The sequence below is a fragment of the Lithobates pipiens genome, unplaced genomic scaffold, assembly GCF_037356315.1.
Source record: "Lithobates pipiens isolate NorthernLeopardFrog02 unplaced genomic scaffold, aLitPip1_a1.2 Scaffold_8, whole genome shotgun sequence".
Lineage (NCBI taxonomy): Eukaryota > Metazoa > Chordata > Amphibia > Anura > Ranidae > Lithobates > Lithobates pipiens.
This window is the reverse complement of record NW_027507903.1, coordinates 522,206,869-522,231,629: the sequence shown is the minus strand read 5'-3', so window position 1 is coordinate 522,231,629 and position 24,761 is coordinate 522,206,869. Positions and strand designations below refer to the sequence as shown.

At 44.1% G+C, this 24,761-nt stretch overlaps 1 protein-coding gene across 1 annotated transcript in view; it reads left to right on the top strand.

Moving 5' to 3' along the window:
* The first annotated feature begins 6,105 nt into the window (after window positions 1–6,105).
* Window positions 6,106–24,761, top strand: part of CDS2 (CDP-diacylglycerol synthase 2) — an 81,520-nt gene continuing 62,864 nt past the window's right edge. Inside the window, exon 1 of the mRNA XM_077469477.1 lies at window positions 6,106–6,298. Coding sequence (XP_077325603.1) covers window positions 6,254–6,298 — 45 coding nt within the window. The 5' untranslated portion in view covers window positions 6,106–6,253. The remainder of the gene's footprint in view (window positions 6,299–24,761) is intronic.

The following is a 24,761-nucleotide window of genomic DNA, read 5'->3' as shown; positions in this document are numbered from 1 at the left end:
TCACACATGCTATGGGCATAAGTGAAATTACACCCCAAAATAAATTCTGCTGCTTCTCCCGAGTATGGGGATACCACATGTGGGGGACTTTTTGGGAGCCAACCACGTACGGGACCCCGAAAACCAAGCACTGCCTTCCGGATTTAAATATAAAACGCTACCAAAAAAAAACTGTTAGCGATCGCAGGGATCAGACCTTTATTGGGTAATAAATGGTGGGTGCCCTGATGCTACAAAAAGCAAACTAACTAACCAGAGTCACCCGTAACACTTATACAGTGATCACTGGTGAAAGGGTTAACTAGGGGCATTCAGGGGGTTCAAATTTTTATTAGGTAGTATATGGGGGTCCCTGGCGCTATATAAAAACCTGACGGGGAACCTAAATAACTAACTGGCTAACCAGCGTCACCAGTGACACTTATACGGTGATCGCTGGTAAAAGGGTTAACTAGGTGCAAACAGGGGGTTAAAACCATTATTGGGTAGTATATGGGGGTACCTAGTGCTATAAAAACCTGACGGTGAACATAAAAAAATAACTAGCTACCTAGCGACACTAGTGACACTAATGCAGCGATCAGAAAAATGATCGCTTAGTGACACTGGCAAAAGGGGGTGAAAGGGTTAACTAGGGGCAATCAGGGGGTTAAAACCATTATTGGGTAGTATATCGGGGTACCTAGCACTATAAAAACCTGGCGGTGAACCTAAAACAATAACTAGCTACCTAGTGACACTAATGCAGCGATCAGAAAAACGATCGCTTAGTGACACTGGCAAAAGGGGGTGAAAGGGTTAACTCTAGGGGCAATCAGGGGGTTAAACCTTTATTGGGGGGGGGGTAGGGGGCTACCCTGGACCTAACACTAACTGCCCTGACACTTTTTATTATCACAACTGACACTGAATGCAGTGATCAGAAAATAAATGATCACTGCAATCAGTGACACTGTGACTGGGAGGGGGAGGGGGGGCGAGAGGTGATCGGGGGGTGATGGGGGGGTTTGTGTGCCTATGTGTGCCTACATGTTAGTGTAGTGTTTGGCGCCCCGAGGAGAATGACATCACTTCCTCCCTGCCTGTGTTTACTATACACAGAGGGGGAAGCTTCTCATTCGCCAGGAGCGATCGAGAGGGGATGGCCAGAAACCAACGGCCATCCCCTCATCCCAGATCGCTCCTGAAGCGAAACGGACTGCCGCATCCAGCGGGAGGGGGTCCGATCAGACCCCCCACCCGCTGGAAGGCAAGCACGTACATGTATGTGCTTGTGCCTGTACATGCCATTCTGATGACGTACATTGCCATGCGGCGGTCTTTAAGTGATTAAATGTAACCATATTACACCATATATACACTTAGAGGCGTCTCTCTTCTCGCTTATACTCTGTAGCTCCTGCTGGATTCAGCTTCTAATCTCCTTGTGGAGCCTGCCGTTTGTGGATGGACATTATGGTTACACAACCTGGTCATATTGCTATAATATTTTTATATGGACAATAAACTAAAGGACTTATGAATAAATGGTTGTGGAACGAATCATCTGAGTTTCTATTATTTCTTATGGGGAAATTTGCTTTGATATACAAGTACTTTGGATCACAAGCATGTTTCCGGAACAAATTATAAATTCTTTATTTTTTCATAGATTTCACATTACAATTCATTACACGAATTATGCTCGCAATCCAAGATTTTACTGTACATGTTCTTTTGGTCATATTCTGGGGGGAAAAAAACATTTAGATATGATTGTACACACATACTGTATAGACTTTTTCAGAATGAAATGAAGATTTTCCACATTGACTTCCTCATAACATCTACAGACATGTTTGTTCCATTCCTCTTTCTATTCCCCATTTGGATAAAACATAATCATGCCATAAAAATACTTTTCCAGAGTAATCTATAAAAAAAGACATGAATGTCTTGATGCTTTGAGATGTAAGTATTTCTATAAAAGACATATATCAATACAGCAAATGAATGTAATGGGACTTGTTAGTGTATGGAGCAGGCAGATGGAAAATATAACATGTATTGATTGCAGTGGTTGGAGCTCTCCATGGATCCATGACATAATCTGGTGTCTGTAATCAGGGCTCAGAAAACTTTATTACTTTTCATGTGTATTGGTGTTAAAAGAACTACTATTATGAAGACAGCTACACTCCGCATTAGTGACCCTCATACATGCTGCTAATACCAGAATGACCATTAGCATACTTTCATACTGCCCCATTGCAAAATGCCATAAAAACACATATGTGCCTTTACCAGGTTTTTGCTGCGTTTCTTGTGCATTTGCAGAAAGGACATGTGACTCCAAAACCGCACCAAAAATGCAACTGCGGGTGCAGTTCCTATCCATTTTAGGAGGGAGGTGTGTTTTGGTGCAGTTTTTTTACCACATTTAACATGCACCAAAAATGCAGCTTGGACATTGAAAAACGCAGCAGACCAGCAACTGACCAGTATGGAGAGTTCCATAAGATTTAATGGAACTTTTTTTTTTTAAATGCATAAATGGAAGAAAACTGATCAGTATTACAGCAGACTTAGTCAAACCGCTGGCACCAGCACTTACATACTGTATAATATGGCTTCTTCTAGTGCACAGGCGTGAAACACAAGGCCCACCACTCATTTCATGTCGCCCTTGCACCTAGGGCTTTTTTTTCAGTTGGAACGCAGTGGAATTCTGTTCTGCCACCTCCGTCTCTGGCAGATCCCTACTTACCCTGCACGCACTCATGGTGGAGCACAGCAATGCCAACCAATAATCTCCCTGCAAATGAGAGAGCCGCAGAGCCGCCTACACTGCTGGGAGGCACTAGAGCCAGGCAGATGAGATGCAAGGAAGCTTTTTTTTGGGGGGGGCACTCTTTAAGCAATGTACTTCTGGAGTCTACACCCCCAAACCCTGCACTCTGTATGTCACACACTCCTCAACCCTGCACTCTGTACACAGTGCACCCCTGAACTCTACACTCTGTACGCTGAATACTCCTAAGTATCTAAGTACATACATAGTCTTCCAGATACAACTGGCCCTTTGAGGGCAACCGTAATGCTGATGCAGTCCACATAGAAATTGAGTTTGACACCCCTGTGTGGCAGCAGTAAACCATAGATGGGGCACCCAGGAACAGTCCAAGCTGGTATTTATGGTGCTTTTCTACAACAAGGCAGCAAATAAACACCATTCCAAGGCAGGAGTGCTTTGTACAGTACATCTAGTCCATAACATAAAACAGAACAGGAGAGGGGAAAAGAGAGGGAGGGGGTGAAAGAGAGCTGGAAAGAGGGAGGGGATGAAGGGAAGGAGAGAGAGGGAGAGCGGTAGGGGAGAAGATAGAGGTAGAGTGGGGGGGGGGGGTTGGTGAAGAGAACAGGGAGGGGGGAGCAAGGGAAGAAGATAGAGTGGGAAAGAGAGGGAGGGGAAGAGGGGAAAAGAGAGAAGAAGTGAAAAGATAGAGAGAGCAGGACATAGGGGAGGGAGAAGATAGAGGTAGAGTGGGAGAGAATGAGGGGAGAAGAGAGAAGGAGGGGAGAAGAGAACGTGAGGGAAGAAGAGAGAACAAGAGCAGGAGAGAGTGAAGGGAGAGGATAGAGGTAGAGCGGAAGAGAGGAAGGGGAGAACATAGAGGTAGAGGGAAAGGAGGAGAGAGAGGGAAAGCGGGAAAGAGGGAGAGGAGAAGAGAGGTGGAGGAGAGAAGATACGGGTAGAGCGGGAGAGAGGGGAGAAGAGAGAGAGAGCGGGAGAGAAGAGAGAGGGAAGGGGGAAGATAGAGGTAGAGCGGGAGAGAGAAGATAGAGGGAGAGCGGGAGAGAGAATACAAAGTGAGAGAGGGAGGGGAGAAGAGAGAAGGAGAGGTGAAGGGAGAGGGAGAAAGGGAGGAGTAAAGAGAGAAGAAGAAGTGAAGGGAGGAGGAAAGAGAAATCTGCAGAAATCAGACTCAGGCGGCTAGTATGTCTGTTAATGTTGTGAACAGCTCAGTTCACAAACAGTGTACAGAGCTGATCCAAGAAGCTCTGTACCTTGTGTCACTGTGATGACTAATCACAAATATAAGCAAAGATATTTACATTGGAGAGCCCGTCCAGAGTTTACAATGTTCTCTCCCTCTTCTTTCTTCAAGGCTATTGTGATGGATCAGAGCAATTCTGATTGGTCAGCACCAGCACAGAGCATCGCTCTGGTCTATCCCGGCAGCTCTTCAAAGAGAAGAGGCAGAAGAGTGGGCATTTTTATATCCTTAGACTGCTGCATCGGCTGCATGGGCATTGACAGCCCATCACCCATGGAGGTAAGTACAGCTGGGACTGGAGACTTTCCTGACCAATCAGAATCTCTCTGGTCCCTACTGGTTGTGCTGGATGGAGAGGAGGGGAAGCAGTCAAATCCCTGGACTGGTGGAGTGGCTTGCATTGGGGATTGCGGGGCGCGGGAGAGGAAATGGGGAAGGGGTCTGGTGTTAGGTCACTGCTACAGATTTGCTTTAACTTTAACCATTATCACGGAGAATGAAAGAAAATCCCACATTTTGGGTTGTCACCAGAACAGGAATAGAGGAGCAAACTTCCAATGGGGACACCAGGGATTCCCTCATTTTGGAAGGCTTTCCTCTCACATCCTGCTTTGGCAGTGGGACAGGAAGTGAAGGAAAATATCCCTAATGGGAGAGAGATGGCTAATAAAAAACCTAACAAGGGTTATGACTCCCCTTTACTTCATCCAAGATGAAAAAAAAAAGTTTGGTCTTTGGTTCCACTTTAAATACCAAAAGAAAGCTATGTCTCAAAAAAAATAAAAAAAAGATAAAAAACCAATATGTACAGTGTTGCATGGCTAAGTAATTGTCAGTCAAACTATCACAGCTTTGCTGCTGGGCCCCGTACTGAAGATGTATCACAGACCAGCAGTGAAGTGGTTACCCATTTAGAGAAGAATAACCACTTGCCGACCAGCTGCTGTCATACTGCGGCAGGTCGGCTCGTTCCCGCCAATCACCGTAGCTGTACGTCGGTCCATTTTACAGCTATAGCAGGCATGAGCTCCACAGTGAGCCAGACTGGGGATCTGTCAGTATAAACAAACAGATCCCTGTTCTGACAGGGAAGTACAGAATGATCGTCTGTTCCTTGTGATTAGGAACAGCGATCTCTCTCCTCCTCCAGTCAGTCCCCTCCCCCCCCCACAGTTAGAAACACCTCTTAGGGAACACATTTAACCTCTTGATCGCCCCCTAGTATGAACCCCTTCCCTGCCAGTGACATTTACACAGAAATCAGTGCTTTAAAAATGTACTGATTGCTGTCAATGGTCCCAAAAATGTGTCAAAAGTGACCAATCTATCCGTCGCAATGTCGCAGTCCCGCTAAAAATTGCCGATCACCTCCATTACTAGTAAAAAAATATATAATAATAAAAATGACATAAATCTATCCCCTATTTTGTAGACACTATAACTTTTGCACAAACCAATCAATATATGCTTATTGTGATTTGTTTTTTCTACAGAAATTTTTTTTGGGGGGATATTTATTATAGCAAAAAGTAAAAAATATAGTTTTGTCGGTATTTTTTTGTTTATAGCGCAACAAATAAAAACCGCAGAGGTGATCAAATACCGTCAAAAGAAAGCTCTAATTGTGTGAAAAAAAGGACGTCAATTTTGTTTGGGTACAGCGTCTTACAACCGCGCAATTGTTAGTTAAAATTGGCGCAGTGCCAAATCGCAAAAAATGGGCTGGTCATTGAGCAACCAAATCTTCCGGGGCTGAAGTGGTTAACGAGCTCCCTCCTCAGATCTAGAGATGACATGACACGCTCTGTGTATATATATATATATATATATATATATATATATATATAATATAACATAAGATGAAGGTATGTGACTACAGTGTTCTCCATCCTACACACCTCCTGTAAACCGTGCAGGAAACCATGACGTCATGGCAACATGCGGGCGGGGCTTGCTAAGGTATGAGCGCGCTCCCCGGGGCTGTCAGAGTACACGCTTCATTCTACTGGCAGATAGGGGCGCTGTTCCCCCGCAGCTTTCTTCCAATGGGCACGAGGAGGGCGGTGCGGGTGCTCGGCAGGCGCGCTCTTGCTCCGGAGTTGGAGAAGGAGGTCGGGGAGCCGCACGTCACGGGGCCGAGGAATATCGGGGAATCAGCTGGTGACTGAGAGCGGAGCAGTGCAGCGCTGAGGACTCCATCCCTCCGCAGGACCAGGATGACCGAGATAAGGCAGAGGCTGGCCCGGGAGGCGGAGGAGAAGGTAGAGCGGGGCTGTGCTGGGGATCACCCGGATCAATGAGGGTGATAGATGATGGTCTGCGCTATCATAGCACTGAGGGGAGGGACGGGGCCTGCTGGGATCATCCAATACGGGGGGTGTTACCATATTATTCCCCCACCACCAACAGTGCCTGCAGGACTTTCCCATTCCCCCCCCCCCCCCCCTTTTATTCCAGGCTCATTCATTGAATGTCATATATCAGGATGGTGATGGACATTCATCATTGTGTCTGCAGGGACTGTTATACAGAAGATCAGGAAAGTGACATTCAGTCCTGACATGGGGCATACATTGTTTATTTTCTTTGTAGGGGAAAAATAATCAGCTTCAAAGAAGTAATGCCGCTTATTACAGATCTTTATACCCCTATCAGCCAGATCATTATCACCGCTATTCCAAAACCGCGGCCATATGCACCGATCAGCCAGATCATTATCACCACTATTCCAAAACCGCGGCCATATGCACCGATCAGACAGATCATTATCACTGCTATTCCAAAACCGCGGCCATATGCACCGATCAGCCAGATCATTATCGCCACTATTCCAAAACCACGGCCATATGCACCGATCAGCCAGATCATTATCACCGCTATTCCAAAACCGCGGCCATATGCACCGATCAGACAGATCATTATCACCACTATTCCAAAACCACGGCCATATGCACCGATCAGCCAGATCATTATCACCGCTATTCCAAAACCGCGGCCATATGCACCGATCAGACAGATCATTATCACCGCTATTCCAAAACCGCGGCCATATGCACCGATCAGACAGATCATTATCACCACTATTCCAAAACCGCGGCCATATGCACCGATCAGCCAGATCATTATCACCACTATTCCAAAACCGCGGCCATATGCACCGATCAGCCAGATCATTATCACTGCTATTCCAAAACCGCGGCCATATGCACCGATCAGCCAGATCATTATCACCACTATTCCAAAACCGCGGCCATATGCACCGATCAGACAGATCATTATCACTGCTATTCCAAAACCGCGGCCATATGCACCGATCAGCCAGATCATTATCACTGCTATTCCAAAACCGCGGCCATATGCACCGATCAGCCAGATCATTATCGCCACTATTCCAAAACCACGGCCATATGCACCGATCAGCCATATCATTATCACCGCTATTCCAAAACCGCGGCCATATGCACCGATCAGACAGATCATTATCACCGCTATTCCAAAACCGCGGCCATATGCACCGATCAGACAGATCATTATCACCACTATTCCAAAACCGCGGCCATATGCACCGATCAGCCAGATCATTATCACCACTATTCCAAAACCGCGGCCATATGCACCGATCAGCCAGATCATTATCACTGCTATTCCAAAACCGCGGCCATATGCACCGATCAGCCAGATCATTATCGCCACTATTCCAAAACCACGGCCATATGCACCGATCAGCCAGATCATTATCACTGCTATTCCAAAACCGCGGCCATATGCACCGATCAGCCAGATCATTATCGCCACTATTCCAAAACCACGGCAATATCCACTGATCGGCCAGATCATTCTGGTCACTGACAGGTAAAGTGAATAACGTTTATTATTGTGTGACAATGGTATCTGAAAGTAGGTGGGGTCTATTAGACAGTAAGTGAACATGTTGTCCCTGAAGTTGATGTGTTGAAAGAATAAAAAATTGGCAAGTGTAAGGATATTGGCGACTTTGAGATTGTAATGGCTAGACGACTGGATCGGAGCAACTCCAAATCTGCAGCTCTTGTAGGATGTTCCCAGTCTGTGGTGGGCAGGACCGACCAAGAGTGGCCTAAGGAAAACCTGCAAATCGGCGGCAGGGCCATGGATGGCCAAGGCTCACTAATGCACGTGGTGAGCAAAGGTTTGTCCGATCCTAGAAGCGCTGCTGTAGTGAAATTGCTGAAAAGGTTAATGTCAATTCTGATAGGTGCTCCAGGGCGACGTCATCTTGTGACGAAACGTGTAGGGAGGAGCGATGTGTTGACGTCACCACGTTTGTGCAGGTCCCGAGAAGAAGGGCTGCTACATTTGAGTCTGCTGGCTTATTCATGAGTGTTTTATACTATTTTTTTTTTTTGTAAGCGCGGCCTTTTATATATTAAATTAAGGATTTTACGCTATGGAAGCCTTTTATCTTTGGGCTCCTTTTTTATATGATGGGGTTCTCCCTTGAGTGGCGGGTGCTCTTCAGCATGAGTCCCTCCCGGATGAACAGAGGCATTGGCTGGGTATAATCGCCACAAGCAGGAAAGGCCTTCTGTAATAGGTCATAAGGACCTGTTAAGTGGCAATTTCATGCGGTGGAGGCATTTCTTTGGAAATCGCACACCATTCTGGTGATTGGTAGTGCACTGTGCGATTTTATTGGATTTCTTTATTGCTGTGTGGATTTTTTTTTAAATTTTTATTTTTATTTTTTTTATTTTTTTTTTTATTTTTTTTTTTTAAATTGTATAGCTTAACTTTATTTTTGGACTATTTGAGTTTGGCTGTGTGTGTCTCACAGAAAAGTTGCCGCTGTAAGGTCACTGAATTTCTGTTTATTTTGGGACAGCGCAGTATTTACCATTTGTAGTATTGTATGTCTGATACACTGTGTGTTCTGGCACCTTTCTATCAGTTTGGTGTGTACGGGGCTACAGAGCGATCAGGGTGTCCATGCTGACCCATGTCTACGATGGGAATGTGAACATCAGAACTGGTCCACGGAGCAACGAAGAAGGGGGGCCTGCTCTGATAAATTCAAAAACACAACAACCAGGTTGAAAGTGGAGCTCCACCCTAAAGTGGAACTTCCGCTTATCGTCACCTTTCAGGGGGGAGGGGGGTGCAGATACCTGTATAATACAGGTATTTGCACCCACGTCCGGGCATAGATAGCGGCAGAATCTGCGGGTATTTACGCCACTTGCTGTCTGCTGGGAAACACACGGGTCCCAGAGACAGCAGGGACCGTCCGTATTGCGCGACGTAACTCGCGCATTCGCAGTAGGCTTCACTTCCTGGTTCCCATACTGAAGATGGTGGCAGCAGCACCTGAGAGCCGAGCGACAGACAGGTAAGTGTCCATATTTTAAAAGTCAGCAGCTGCAGCATTTTGTAGCTCCTGACTTTAAAAAAAAAAAAAAAAAAAAAGCGAAACTCCTGCTTGAAGTGTTGACTTGGCCTCCAAATTCTCCAGATTTCAATCCAATGGAGCATCTGTAGGATGTGCTGGAAGAACAAGTCCGATCCATGAAGGCCACACCTCATAACTTGGAGACTTAACCAGTTGCCAACCGTGATGGCCAAATGACGGCTACAGCGCGGACGACTAGTTTTGGGAGGCTGTCATATGACGGTCTCCAGTGATTGGGCGCACTCTGTGATCAGTGTCCTTGGGACGCTGCTGATCACAAATTGAGGTAAATAGACAATCGGCGGCTCTTTACCATGTGATCAGCTGTGTCTGATCACGGATGTAAATGGAAGCCAGTTATTGGCTCTCCTTTCCTCATACTGACAGTGTGTGGAGAGGAGAAGAGAACCGATAACCAGCTTCTTTAAAAGGGACATTTACACTGATCATCAAGGCACCGATTACCAGTTCCGCCTCATCAGCGCACAATGATGGAGAAAAATGACCTGTTTGCAAAATTTTATAAAAGACATGATACAAGTCAGATTTCAAACATCCCCCCTGCAACAAAAATTTCATTTTTTAGCAAGATGCTCCCAATAGGAAATTACGTCTAAAGGGATGCAGGCCCAGCAGCTTTCCTCCTTGGAGCCCTGCAAGTGCAGCAGCTGGTTGATTATTATGAATCCACTCCCACTTGATTCACTTTCCCACGTGGACACAGACAAACCCACATGGATTTCTTCAGAATAACAAAAGGTAGGAAACTGCAACAGTTTGTTAAAATCCTTGTGATGTACATAACGTAGATCACACAGAGGGAAAAGTGTTTTTTCTCAACAAAAGTGGAGTTCCGCTTAAACAATGAATCTGAACTTCTAAGCCACTGTGCTGTCCATGTGCGCTGGGTTCTTTGGATCTTGTTTGGGAAAACCTGACACCTGTGTATGGACAACATTCTCCAGGTTTGTGGATGATGGATTAAGGGGCTCATTCACATGTGCAGCAAGGACCGCTGTTCCTCTGAAAAGTGATCACTGCTTGGATCGCTTTTCAGAGGTGTCTGACAGGAAGCGATTCCTCACCATGTGTTATAAATGCTGCACCACTTGCACTTAATTCATTTTAATGGGTTACGTTTGGTGGGCATTCGTGCCTGCTGATTGCAACGGGGGAATAATTCCAGGCACGGAGCAAAGCATTGTGACCAAGGCATGTTTACACCCTCTGCTTTTTCAGGTGAAAGGGGAGATGTTAGGGTTGGTAAATCAGCGTCTTCCCCCGTGGGGTGTTACCACCCCCCCCCCAACTGCCAAAGGGCAAATTTCGACAAAAATTCACATGGGCGATCAGGGGCACGTAGTTTGCTGCGTTCAGAGGTGGCTAAACAAATGCTTGTGCTATACAAACTGTACGCTTATCTGCGGCCAGAACTCCACAGAAGTGCCAACCCTTGATGCACTCCTGTTGATTTACTAAAACTGGAGAGTACAAGATCTGGTGCAGCTGTGCATGGCAGCCAATCAGCTTCTTACTTCAGCTTGTTCAATTAAGCTTTGATAATAAAAACTGGAAGCTGATTGGTTCCTATGCAGTAGTGCTGCACCCGATTTTTGTACCCTCCAGTTTTAGTAGATCAGCCCCATAGTGTCTGTTTCCAGGGTCGGTTAGAGGCTATATTTGCATGTAGGCGCTCAGAGCAGCGGTTACATGTGAACAGCGGTGGCACTGCTGCCCATTATTGGTACAAAGTAGAAATCTGACAGCTGCTCTTCGCACACAGTATATGTAGGAAGTGTTTAGATTTAGAATCTACTAATCCTCCCCAGTGGGCACCCCTGTGCAGTGATGTGAATGTAGCCTTAAAGGTTCAGTGCACACTGACAGCAGATTGGGTGGTGATTTATCTTACACTAAACCTTGCCAACTGCAGTAGAGAATGAGATGTCAGTGACATGTACACTGATCACCCAAAACATTATGTCCATGGACAGGTAAAATGAATAACATTGATTACCTCATTACATTGGCATCTGAAGGTTAATATTAGGCAGCAAGTGAACATGTTGTCCCTGAAGTTGATGTGTCAAAAGTAGAAAAGATGGGAATGTGTTAGTATTTGAGTGACTTTGACAAGGGCCAAATTGTGATGACTGGAAGACAGTCAGAGCAACTCCAGAACTGCAGCTCTTGTGGGGTGATCCCGGTCTGCAGTGGACAGAACCGACCAAAAGTGGTCCAAGGAAAGAACCGGCGAACCTGTGACAAGGTCATGGATAGCCAAGGCTCATTGAGGAGCGAAGCATGGCCCATGTAGTCCGATCTTATAGAAGAGTTACTGAAGCTCAAATTGCAGAAAGATTATGTCGGTTCTGATAAAAAGGTGTCGGAACACACAATGCATCCGTTTATTGTGTATGGGGATGGTGTAGCCACAGACCGGTCAGGGTGGCCATACTGATCCATATTCATGACCAAAAGTGCCTACAATGGGCATGTGAGCATCAGAACTGGACCATGGAGCAATGGAAGAAGGTGGTCTGGTCTGATAAATTCAAGAATGATTAGAGGAACACATCAGTTTGTTTGATGTGTTGACTTGGCCTCCAAATTCTCCAGATCTCAATCTATCAAGCATCTGTGGGATGTACTGGAAGAACAAGTCTGATCTGTTGAGATCCCTCCTCGCAACTTACAGGACTTGAAGGATCTGCTACTGATGGCTTGGTGCCAGATACTACAGCATGCCTTCTGAGGTCTAGTGGAGTCCATGCCTCAATGGCTGATGGTCGGTGGTCATAGTGTTATGGCTGATTGGTGTAAATGTGATCACTGTGTACATCATTAATATGGGTAAATCTCATATTCTACAGGCTGATCTACTAAAGGAGTCTCTTTAATTTGTATGTTTGGGTTTACTTTTAATCACATGCAAGCAAAAGTAAAAAAATACAATTATTTTTTTCCTAGCACAGGATTGGTTGATTGAAGCAAATTCAACTTCACCTTCTCTGTCCAGTGTCTTACTCTAGTAAATGAGGCCCAGTGTGTATGTGATGGGAGATGAGCCTGTATTAGTGATATGCATGAGACAAGACTACCTGTATACTATAGTCCAGTGATGTCCCCTTACACTAGGTTCACACCTATGCATGCTGGGTGGGAATCGCAGCAAGTGCAAATGGGCTGCTCTTGGGAGATGCTCAGGGCTGCCATTCATTCTTAATGACATCCCACGCGTGTTTGCAAGTGTGGGAACCACAGGGAAATCGCATGGTTAAAAAGGCCATGCCATTTTTTTTTTTCCCCCCCCTCTAGCCTCATTTTTGATAAGGTGCATGTACCTCCTCCATCTTCAAATACAACCCCCCCACCCCCCCCCACTTTTTTTTTTTGCGGAAACGCAGGGACATCAGCCCATTTCTTTGCCAAGCCTTTGCAAACACGGCCCGCAAAAACACATAGGTGTGAACCTAGCGTTATCTAGAAGTCCAATTTTGATTACTCTGTGTTGGATTTCAGCTGTTACTTGTGGTTCCCTCTCTTAGTAAATACAACTCTGATGAGAATTCCGTCTTTCCTTTTGTATGGTGATATTGTTAGTACGAGTTGTTGACAGAGAGGATGTTATCCAAACTGTGAAGTGCCGCTCGCTTCCAGGAATTGTTTTAGGACTGTTCCTTTGCACAGACTTGTTGCTATTTTAGAACAATGCATCATTAACCACTTTGGGCCCGCGCTATAGCCAAAAGACGGCTACAGCGCGGCGCTCAATTGCCGGGAAGGCATCCCTGGACGTCCTCCTGTTTACTTCAGGGAAATTCTGTGTTGGCCGTGTCCATTGGACACAGCCAATCACAGATCCTGCTAAATGGCCAATCACAGCGGCCATTTATCACTCGATCTGAGTATCCAATGAAAGATCATACATATGAGATCATCTCTCATCGCCGGCTCTTCCTCCTCACACAGAGACCACGTGTAAGGAGGGAGAGCTTCCGGGCTGCAGCGTGAGTAAGTGCCATCTGTCATCAGTGCCACATCAGTGTCTTGTGTCATTGTCCTGGTGCTCCAGGGCCTTCAAAAGTGTAATAGGTAGTCAACAAGTTAGATGTGTAATTTATGCTCCTAGAACATGTGATGGTGCTCCCTGCATGTTGGGCCTCTCTAAGTGGCCAGGCTGTGGAAAAGTCCCACACATGTGGTATTGTAATACTTAGGAGGAGTAGCAGAATGTATTTTGGGGCGTCATTTGTGGTATACACATGCCACGTGAGAGAAATAACCTATTACAATGCCAATTTTGTGGAATAAAAAAATAAAAATCTTAATTTTGCAAAGAATTGTGGGAAAAAATAACATCAAAAACCTCACCATACCTCTCACTACATACCTTGGAATGTCTACTTTCAAAAAAGGGGTAATTTGTGGGGTATTTGTACTTTGCGGTCTTGTTTGGGTTGCAAGAAATGAGAGAGGCCACCACAGCTTGTGGACTCTATAACTTTCACAAAAGCCAAATAATATCCACTAATTTGGGTTATTTGTACCATAGATATGTGACAGTATAAATTGTGACCAAAATGTATGAAGAAAAATTAATAATTTGCAGAATGTTATCACAGAAACAAAGAAAAATGTGTTGTGGTTTTTATTTATTTTATTTTTTAAATTTTTTTTTCATTTATAGCACAAAAAAAACCCCAGATGTGATCATATACCACCAAAAAACTATTTGTGTGAAGAAAAAAAAAAGGACAAAAAATAAATTTGGGTCCAGTATTACATGACTGAGTAATTTGTCATTCAAAGTATGAGAGCTCTGAAAGCTGAAAATTGGTCTGGGCAGGAGGGGGGTTTAAGTGCCCAGTAGGCAAGTGGTTAAAGAGGAAGTAAACCCTGATGGGCTTACTTCCTCTTTGTCTCCCTGCAAAGGTAAAGCATAATGGACTACTATGCATTGCATAGTAGCCCATTATGTGTCACTTACCTGACATAGGAGCCAGCGAAGTCACTGCTGTCCCCTGTAGCACAAATCGTCCATCTTCTTCCGGATATCGCTGCTCCAGCCACTCACATGATGTCACTCCGGCGCATGCGCACGGCAGCCGTAAGTGACTGCATGTGTGCCTTCACTTGCGCCATGCCCAGTGCGCCTGCGCCCTTGTCTACGGCGTGCATGCGCCATAGACAGTCAGTGCCCTATTTTTGTAAAATATCTCCTTAACCATGGAGGTTTAGGAGATATTTCTTGGACCTACAGGTAAGCCTTAATCTAGGCTTACCTTTAGGTCAGTGGTTTGTAAGGGTTTGGAACCACTTTAAGGCCCCATTCACACCTGAGTGTAGTGTTTTCAGGCAGAGAGTCACACTATTTGTCGCAACTTTGTACAGGTCAAAAGATCACCAATGTAAAAAGCAGAAACATGCCCAAATCTGCTTTTTTAAATAAAATAAAAAAGTTCAAGAACGTTTGAGCTTCAGGCGTTTTGGAGATGTGAACCATCTCTATTGAGAATAATAGATTTTTTTATTTTTTTTCCCCTCCAGCGTTTTGTGGCTTCAGGCTTCACAACGCTCAGCTGTGAATGGGGTCTAACTCCTTGGTATTTGCTGCCATTCTAAGCAACCATGCCCTAATGTGAGAGCTGCCTGCCAAGCGCTCAGCAGAGGCTCATCTGTTTCCTGAGTCTCCAGGAATGTGATGATGGAGGGGATCCGATACCACTAGATCAGGGGTCTCCAGACTTCAGCACTAGGGCCACATTGTAGATTTTACAAATATTCGAGGGCCAAAAAAAGTTATTTAAAAAAAATGAATGAATAACATTTTAAATTAAATATGAATGATGAATACATCTGTGTCCCCCACCAGAGTCTCCCCAATTTCTGTGTCCCCACCAGAGTCTCCCCCATTTATGTCAGCTCTCCTGCACTTCCCGTCTCCATCCTACTGCTATACAAGCATGCTGAAAGCGGAAGGATTGCTGGCAAACAGCAGGCAGGAGCTGGGACGTGCTGCACTGGTGACATCATTGGTCAGCCAATCCACAGCATAGCGTGGCAGCGTGGAAGGCTGTGGGGGAGCGGCTTTGGTTTCAGGACTTGCTGTTCATAGTGCTGATGACAGCAGCTGTTTTTAAAACCAAGCAGATCGGCAATGCTCTGGTGGCAGAGTCACTGCGGGCCGGACATAACGGACAAGCTATAATTTTCTGTAAAATGCAATATGGTTACCTGGAGCTGTTCTGTACACAGACAGTGTATAGAACACCTCCCATATATTACATTTCCTGCTTCTGTGATTGGCTCACTGATTTTCCCAGAATTATTCACCAAGACAAAATTTTGGGCATCCCCCTGCAACAAGAATGTCGTTTTTTTTTTTTTTTGGAGAGATACTTCCAAAGGGAAATCAAGTCTAAAGGGATGCAGACCCTGCAACGTTTCTCCATAGAGCCCTGCAGATGCAGCAGCTGATTAATTATTTTAAACCCACTTCCATACAGATTTACTGTACACATGGACACAGACAAATGCACAGATATGCTGTCAGAATAACAAAAGGTAGGAATCTGCAACAAAGTTTGTTAAAATCCGTGCAATGTACCTAGATGTTTTTCTGAACAAAGTGGAGTTGCACTTTTAGTGGCTATACCAGGATGATTCCTGCAGCTACAGGCATCATCCCAGTATTTGTTTTTTACAGCCAGCAGCCGATTTTTATGTAAAAGCCATCCTAGTGCATAATTTGCCGCTGGATGGCTTTTACGGGTGGCAGGAGGGGTCACTCCCATCCACCCACCGGTGCCTCTCTAGGCTCTACCATCTTACCAGAGTTCATCAAGGACTGTAAGGTCTCCAATGGGCTCTATGGTATAGGAAACTGGAAATAAGGAGCATTTTCATCACCTTCCCTTTTGCCCAGATTTAAACGGTACCATTTTTTAAAAATGGAAAAGTATCTGATCACGCCAATCTCGGTGTGTTCAGGTGCTTTTAAGGGCAGAGGAGACATCTAGGGTTTAATAGGTACTCTTTATGGAGAGACCTGGGGTCTATTACTGTCTGTTGCTGTCACAGGGCATGTTTAAATTCCTTGTGACAGCAATAAAAAAATTAAAGAAACAGTGTAAAAATAATAAAATGCATTTCAATTTTTTTTTTTTTTTTAAAGCTCCCCTGTGCTTGAACTCAAAGGCGCGAGCATTGGTCCTGCAACAACATCCTTTATATTTTACCAAAAATTGAGTATGATATTGTGTTTGTGTGCATTAAAATTCATTAAAGTGATTGTAAAGTCTCGTTATTTTTATTGAAGAGAGAAAAAAAAAAGAAGCAAAAAACAAACATGTTATACTTACCTGCTCTGTTGCAGTGGATTTGTGCAGAGCAGCCCAGAGCCTCTTCTTGGGTGCCTCTTCTTCTGCTCTCTTGGCCCCTCCCTCCTGTCGAATGCCCCCATAGCATCCATCTTGCTATGGGGGCACTCGTGCAGAGTCGCAGCTTCCTGTGTCCATTCAGACATGGAGCTGCGGCCCTGCCCACCACCTCTCTCTCCTGATTCAATCGGGAGGGAAAGTCAGACGGCTGGACAGAGATGGAGCTCAGGTAAGTATGGGGGGGGAGGGGGGCTGCTGCACACAGGGTGTGGTGGTTTTTATTATTTTTTTTTATCCTAATGCATTAAGATAAAAACCTTCTGAATTTATAACCCCTTTTTAAAGTGTGTATGTGTGTGTGTGTGTGTGTGTGTGTGTGGTTTTATTTTTAAACAAAATTTGTGTCTGGAAAACCGACGTGCAAATGCCGTGTTACATAAAAATTGCAAAACCCATTTACGTTGGAACAAAGTCTCCAGAAAAAGCCTGGTCTTTAATTGGGTAGAAGAGTGAATTTTAGATTGTAAGCTCTAACAAGCAGGGCCCTCTGATTCCTCTTGTACCAAATTGTAATGTCTGCCCTCATGTTGTAAAGCGCTGCGCAAACTGTTGGCGCTATATAAATCCTGAATAATAATAATGTGATCATGACCTCAGTAGAGGCTCTTCTATGTCCTCCGGGTGTGATGAGGACCTGATGCCAGTAGATATACATACAGAATGTGATCCTGAACTAGTCTCATCATAATCGGACTTTGTTACTTCATCATCACATAGTCATGCAGCTTTAACAAGATCATTGGCTCAGCCCTGTTTGTCATTTTGTTCCATTAGGGGGAACCTATTGAAATCATATGACGGTGCTTCCCCTCCCCCGTTCCCTGACTTCTATCTAAATCCCGCTAGTGCTGATTGCCTGCTTTTATTGATGATGATCTTGCTGCTGACAAGACATGATGAATAGCAGCTTCCAAAGTAGGCCTGGCTTGTTTGTTTCCATTTATTTGCTGACCCTCAGTGTTGGCTGTCTGATTTTTATTTGTGGCTAGTTTAGTCTGAAAAGCAGTACAGTCGTCTTTTTATAGCAGAATGTATCTACAATGTGTCGCTTCATCACAATTCCAACCAATAAGGCTGCTGTTCTCATGTTGGGTTTGTGGGTAGAACTTTTCATGAGAATTCCTTTGTTCCGGGTCCAACTGTCCACCCAGAACTCCGGTCCTCCGCACACATACAGCCTGGTATTTTAGAACTCTGTATGTCAAACTGCATACAATTGTTTCAGCATGTTGGCCATTATCCGTGTAGTTCATGGAAACAATGTAGAACTATAGGCAACACCCCCCACCCCCCCTTTTTTTTTTTTTCCCTTTGGCAAGAGCACAGGAGGATTTAAAGAGGTTGTAACATTTGTATCTATAATAAGACTTTCCTATATATACTGTAATATCTCCTAAACTTGCACCGCTTAGGAGATATTCACGGCTTACTGCGCTGATGATGTCATCAGCGCATGCACTCCGAAGGGACGGCCGTCCGTGCTGTTTCTTCAGGAGCGTGTGCCGCAAGCAGCGGCTCTGGCCAGTCACACAGCCGGAGTCCACTGCCCTGGAATGAAGGCTTGTAGCGGGGATGGCTTCCTTTGCAGGTAAGTGGCACAAAAAGTGCTAGTATGCGATGCATACTAACTATCACATTATGCCTTTTACCTTTTTAGAGAAGAAAGGAAGAAAAACCCATCAGGGTTTATTTCCTCTTTAACCCCTGTCAGATTTTTATTCACCATGTGTGTCCCATTGTGGAGATTTCCCTTCACTTCCTGTCCCATAGCCAAACAGGAAGTGAGAGGAAATCCCTGAAAATGTAAGGGCATGCCCTGGGGACTTGCAGGTCACAAGAATTAGTGTCCCCATTATTGCACGACCACGCACTTGTCGGTTAGACTAGCACAGATTACAAATATAGCCTGGACATGAAAGGGGTAAAACTTTCCCGAGATGAAGTGGATAAAGTAGCTGACCCAGAATAAGTGTTCCTTCCAGGTCTGTAATTTAAACAGACAGACCCAACCAGGAAAGTCGTATTTCCAGCAATGGCAGCCCACCTACTTCTCCCATGAATGGGTGAATATAAGGTAAACGCTGCAATCGTCCCCTCACTGAAAATGCAGTCTACTTACCTCCAGAGAATGTTCTACCAACAAATGTGCGTGGCATGTCCCGCTTTTTCTCTTGGCATCTTCCTTGCCCTGTGGGTCTGTTCTTTACACCAGGGTGATTGTTCATTTCACATATTGGATGAGTGGAGTCATTGGAAAGCTTTTCCGGATCATCTTTCTATGGCGGGACGTTTTCTGCGTCATTTTATAATTCTCTATAATGCATAAAAAGCTTCTTTTATATCATTTAGATTCTGCATATTTAATAAATTGTGGATATGAAGCTTCATTTCCTGCAAGCAAGATGTTGTCAGATCCTAATATAGTTCACAATGTTCTTGGACTTGCCAAATTTATTTCCTAAAAATATCCTTTTTTTCATTTTTCTATTCACTTTCATGGAAGCCGCTTGGCCTTCTGCTGAGCCTATGCACAGTCAAGGCAGTCAGTGGATTCCTAGTAACTATGTGACATTGCTGCCGTTCCCTGGATTTCAACTGGCAGGATCACCAGTTAAAGTTGAAAGTCTATTTAGTTCTTTGCCATTGCCTTTTAAAGTGTTACTAAACCCACAATAGTAAAATCAGTCTGTATGTGCAGTAAAGCATGCTTGTTATACTCACTGTGGAACATAAGGGGTTAATCTTCTGCATTGTGTAAAAAGGCTGTTTGATTCTGTCTTCTCTGTTCCTCCCATTCTTCCAATGTCCCCAATCCATCTCCCAATAGAACAGAGGCAAGGGGGCAAGCTGCACATGCTCAATTTGGTTTATGTATCTCTATCACCTCTATCTCTGTCATCCAGACAGTCAGGAGTCATGCAGCCTCATAGGACAGTCAGAAGAGAATGAAAACTTCTCCCAAAAGTTTTAACCATTGCTCGGCCAGACACTGAGAGACTGCTGTATACTGCTGATGAGGAAAGGTATTTAGCAGTTTATATTTAGTAAAATAATTGCATTTCCTTGTTCTGTGGACTGCGGAAGACCAGATAGTGGATGTAAAAAGTCTACACACCCCTGTTTAAAATGTCAAGTTTCTGTGATGTAAAAAAAAAAGTAATTTCAGAAGTTTTTCCACCTTTAATGTGACCTATAAACTGTACAACTCAGTTGAAGAACAAACTGAAATCTTTTAGGTGGAAGAAAGCAAAAATAAAAAGAAAAAGGTTGCATAAGTGTGCACGTTACACTAATGCTTTGTTGAAGCACCTTTTGATTTTATTACAGCACTCAGTGTTTTTGTGTATGAGTCTATCAGCATGGCACATCTTGATTTGGCAATATTTGCCCACTCTTCTTTGCAAAAACACTCCAAATCTGTGAGATTGGGAGGGCATCTCCTGTGCACAGCCCCCCTCAGATCACACCACAGATTTTCAATGGGATTCAGGTTTGGTCTCTGGCTTGGCCATTCCAAAACTTTAATCTTCTGCTGAAGCCATTCCTTTGCTCTGGATGTATGCTTTGGGTCGTTGTCATGCTAAAAGATGACATTCCTCTTCATGTTCAGCTTTCTAGCAGAAGCCTGAAGGTTTTGTGCCAATATTGACTGACTGGTATTTGGAACTGTTAATAATTCCCTATGCCTTGACTGAGGCCCCTGTCACTGAGATTCAGGTGATCACTGATCTGAGTAAGGGGTCGCTCACGGGCCCTTACCATGTGATCATCTGTCAGCCAATTACATCTGATCACATGATCAAAAGCTCGGTGATCACTTTTTTTTTTTTCTTCTCATGCTGACAACAGAGGAGAAAAAAAAAAGCCGATCACCTGCTCACCTTTAAAGGGACATCAGTCCCGAAACAGAAGAGGCAATTATGCCTCATAATTGCCGTCTGAAAGTGCCCACAATGCCACCTATACATGCCGACCAGTGGTGCCAATCAGTGCCACCTAGAAGTGCTGCCTATCAGTGCCCATCACTGCTGCCTCATCAGGGTACATCAATGACGGACAAAAATTACCAGTCTTTTAAATTTTAGAACAAAAAATAAAAAAATTACACTTTTTTTTTTTTTTTTTTTTTTATCGGTTTTTTTAAATTTTTTTTTTTTTCAAAATAAAAATCGCACAGGTGATCAAATATCACCAAAAGAAAGCTCTATTTGGCGAAAAAATGATAAAATTTTGATTTAATTTGAGGTACGGTGTTGTATGACCGTGCAATTGTCATTCAAAGTGCATCAGCACTGAAAATTGGTCTTGATAGGAGGGGGGTTTAAGTGCCCAGTAAGCAAGTGGTTAACAATGAGAAGCTCTCTGCAGACCATGGCTTTTGGAGGATGCAACTAAGGCTGGCCATACACTATACAATTTTCTTATTCAATTTCCTTTACATTTACCTTCAACTATGTAGTTCAAGGGCCTGCCTGTTTGCATATAAACTGAAAGGGCTTAGGTGTGAGCTCATATTTGTATGGTTTTGGTAAATCTAAAGGAAAGTTGAACAAGAAAATTGTAAAGTGTATGGCCAGCCTAAGAAAATGTCAGGAAAGACCTACTAGAACAGCTAAACTTTATTTGGGGTTAATCAGACGCTTTAAATGATTGCAGGTGTGTACTGACTCCTATTTAACATGAGTTTTGAATGTGATTGCTTAAAGTGACACTAAACCTTCGTGTTTGTTATAAAAAAAAAAAAGATATATATATATATATATATATATATATATATATATATATATATATATATATATATATATATATATATATATATATATATATATATATATATATATATATATTATAAAAATTATAATGTACTTGCCTCCACAGTGCAGTTCGTTTTGCCAGTGTGGCCCCGATCCTTGTCTTTTTGGGCCCCCGGCGGGGTTACCTTGTGGCAACGCTCCTGAGTCCAGAATATGCAGCTATAGACACAGAATGCTGGACTCAGACCAGCGCCCCCATCATTGGATTTGATTGACAGCAGCTGGAGCCAATGGCTGTGCTGCTATCAATCTTTCCAATCAAGAGTCGAGAACCCCGGGCAGAGAGGAAGAGCATGTCACCAGGGAGGGATCGAAGGGCTCAGGTGAGTAAAATGGGGGCCGGGGGGGGGGGGGGCTGGTCCGTTATTTTTATTTATTTTTTTACAATGGGCTATTAACTCATTTGTAAAAATCATACATGATCCTTTTTTGTATAACACACTGCAATCCCCTGCCATGTGCAGATGTATTGGTGCATAGAGGTGCCATACGAAATGCATGTTGCATACGTGATCACGCAGCACACGTGTAAATAAGAGATGGTTTGTTCTGCAGTAGACGATATTATTCATTGTAGATGTATTTTATAACATATATTGAAATTTTGTTTTAGGGTTTGTGTGCTTTAATTGGTTATACTGTCAACTTCTAGTGCAAGAGTTGTATTATTTTATTTCTGAATGAGACAAATACTAGAGAGCCGTGTCTACAGAGCTGTGTCAATATGTTCAGTTTGCTTTTCCATACATTGAACTCTGTATCTGGTAGTGTAGAGAAGGTTTTTCTCCAGTGTGTCCATCAGCTTCATAGAATGAGGTCAGCCATTAGGCCTGGTTCACACCTAATGCCTTTTTGTATTTTGCAGGTTTGCACTACAGAGCGTGTTCCATAGTAAACCATGTTAAATGGACTGTAGTGCAAATCTGCAAAAAGCACCAAAAATGCATAGGTGTGAATGGGGCCTTAATGGGTTGGCATAATATAGAAGAGAAGAGGGGCTGTCAGATCACTGGGAGTTCCTGTAGGGAGAGCACCTAATGCTACATTGGTGACCTTAGGAGTTTGTGTATTGATAGTCTGGTGACAACACTGCTATGCCTACAGATGAAGCATTTTTTTGATTTTTGCAGAGTGGGGGAGAGTTTTATAGCGGTGTCCCCATTGGGGAGATTTCCTTTCACTTCCATTTAGGGGCCGTTTCCTGTTATACCATTGAGAGGTGATGATTTTTTTTTTTTTTTTTTTTTTTTTTTTTTTTTTTTTTAAAGGCTGCAAAGTCTGGCACATCTCTGCATAAAAGCCAATCAGCTTTCAGGTTTTTCTGTCAAAGCTTAAAGTGGAGCTCCACCCAAAAGGGGAAGCATCATGTCGTATTAGCGGTGTTATTCGACCGCTAGCAGGGTGGTTTTAACCCCCACTAGCAGCTGATAAAGGGTTGAAACCACCCTCAAAGCGCTGCCGCAGTAGTATAGCCGCTCTGCCCCATTGATTTTAATGGGTAGGAGCAGTGAATACACCGCTCCTTCACCGCTCCAAAGATGCTGCTAAAACCTGGCCACTGTCCACACCCATAACTGGCCTTCGCAGTGAGGAGCCCATGGAGGGCATATACATATAAAACTAAGACAATTCCATAGCTCAACTCACCAACCAGTCTGCTGATCAACCAAATTAACCTGTCCGTCTGTTAAAAGCAGGGGTTTAGTTAGCACACATTTGCAAACATTTTCCCAGTGTCCATCATTGCAGCCTTGTGTCATTTAAAATTGGCGCAGTTTGGAGCGAGCGCCGCCGACATACACAAAGCCGAGTGTACTTTGGCTAGACTCGGCTCTGCTCACAGTCAGGGGCGGGAATGCGAGAGGAGCCGAGTTTGGCCGAAGTACACTCGGCTTTATGTATCTCGGCTCCCCTCGCTCCTCTCCTTTTGCAATTAGTGGAGATGGGCGGCACTGCGAGAGGAGCTGAGTCTAGCCGAAGTACTCTCGACTTTGTGAATCTCGACTCCGCTCACTCCTCTCGTCACAATCGGTGGGGATCAGCATATAACACGCACCCATGAATTTCACATGCTTTTAAGGAGAAAAAAGTGCATGTTATATGCCGACTAAATACGGTAATTTCATTTTCATTCTCTGCGACAGCCATAAACAGGATAAATAGAGGGTGAGTGTCCCTAACAGAGGGCACAGACAGTAAGAAAAGCCAGGTCTACTGTCAGAATACCGCTAACCATCAGAAAATGTAATGGACGTGACGTTCTGAGCAACAAATGCTTACTGTGCATGCGCCATATGTTCCAACATGGCTGCTATGCGTTCCAATAGGTTTCCTAATGTGACAGAACGCAAAGCCAGCAGCGGACAACATCTTACACCCTGGCAAGCTGGCAGAAGGTGGTGACGGCCATCTTTGTACACCCCGCACTGCTCAACGGCAAACTGATTATATACTGAAATTATTGTTTGAAGACGGTCAGGAGACGTTCTGTATATGGGGTGAGTACAGAGTGTCTCGCTGCTTCTGACACTTCATACATTGGCAGCTCTGCCTTATGGCATGGATGAAGGAATGTCTTGTCGCAGTAAAATAGGATGTTCGATGTTTCCCAGTTCTTCCCTGTTTCATGTCTTTGCTTTTTGAATTTAATTTTGCTTTTTAAATTGCATGTAAAGAGAAATATTGTGTAACTCGTGTCAGTTGATCATATGGCATTCATCACAGCTTTGCTATGGGAGGCATCTTTCTGTTTTAGAGCCAACATTGCCAAGGGACGGGCATTCCTGATTCTGCTCAGACAATCCAGAGCTACACAACAGTATTGTGGCAATGGAGTAAGAAACGTGCAAAGTGTTACCTTGTCATTTCATATTTCTGATAGGAGTCTGTGATCTCATGTACTTGTATGGAAAATATCCTCTTCTCTTTTGTATTTCTTCCTTTTGTGTGACATACCTGGTGATCCTACCAGTCCCTCTGTGTTTTTCCTATTTCAAACTGACCACATCAGGGCAAGAGAGCAAATCGATCACAGTGTAGAGAG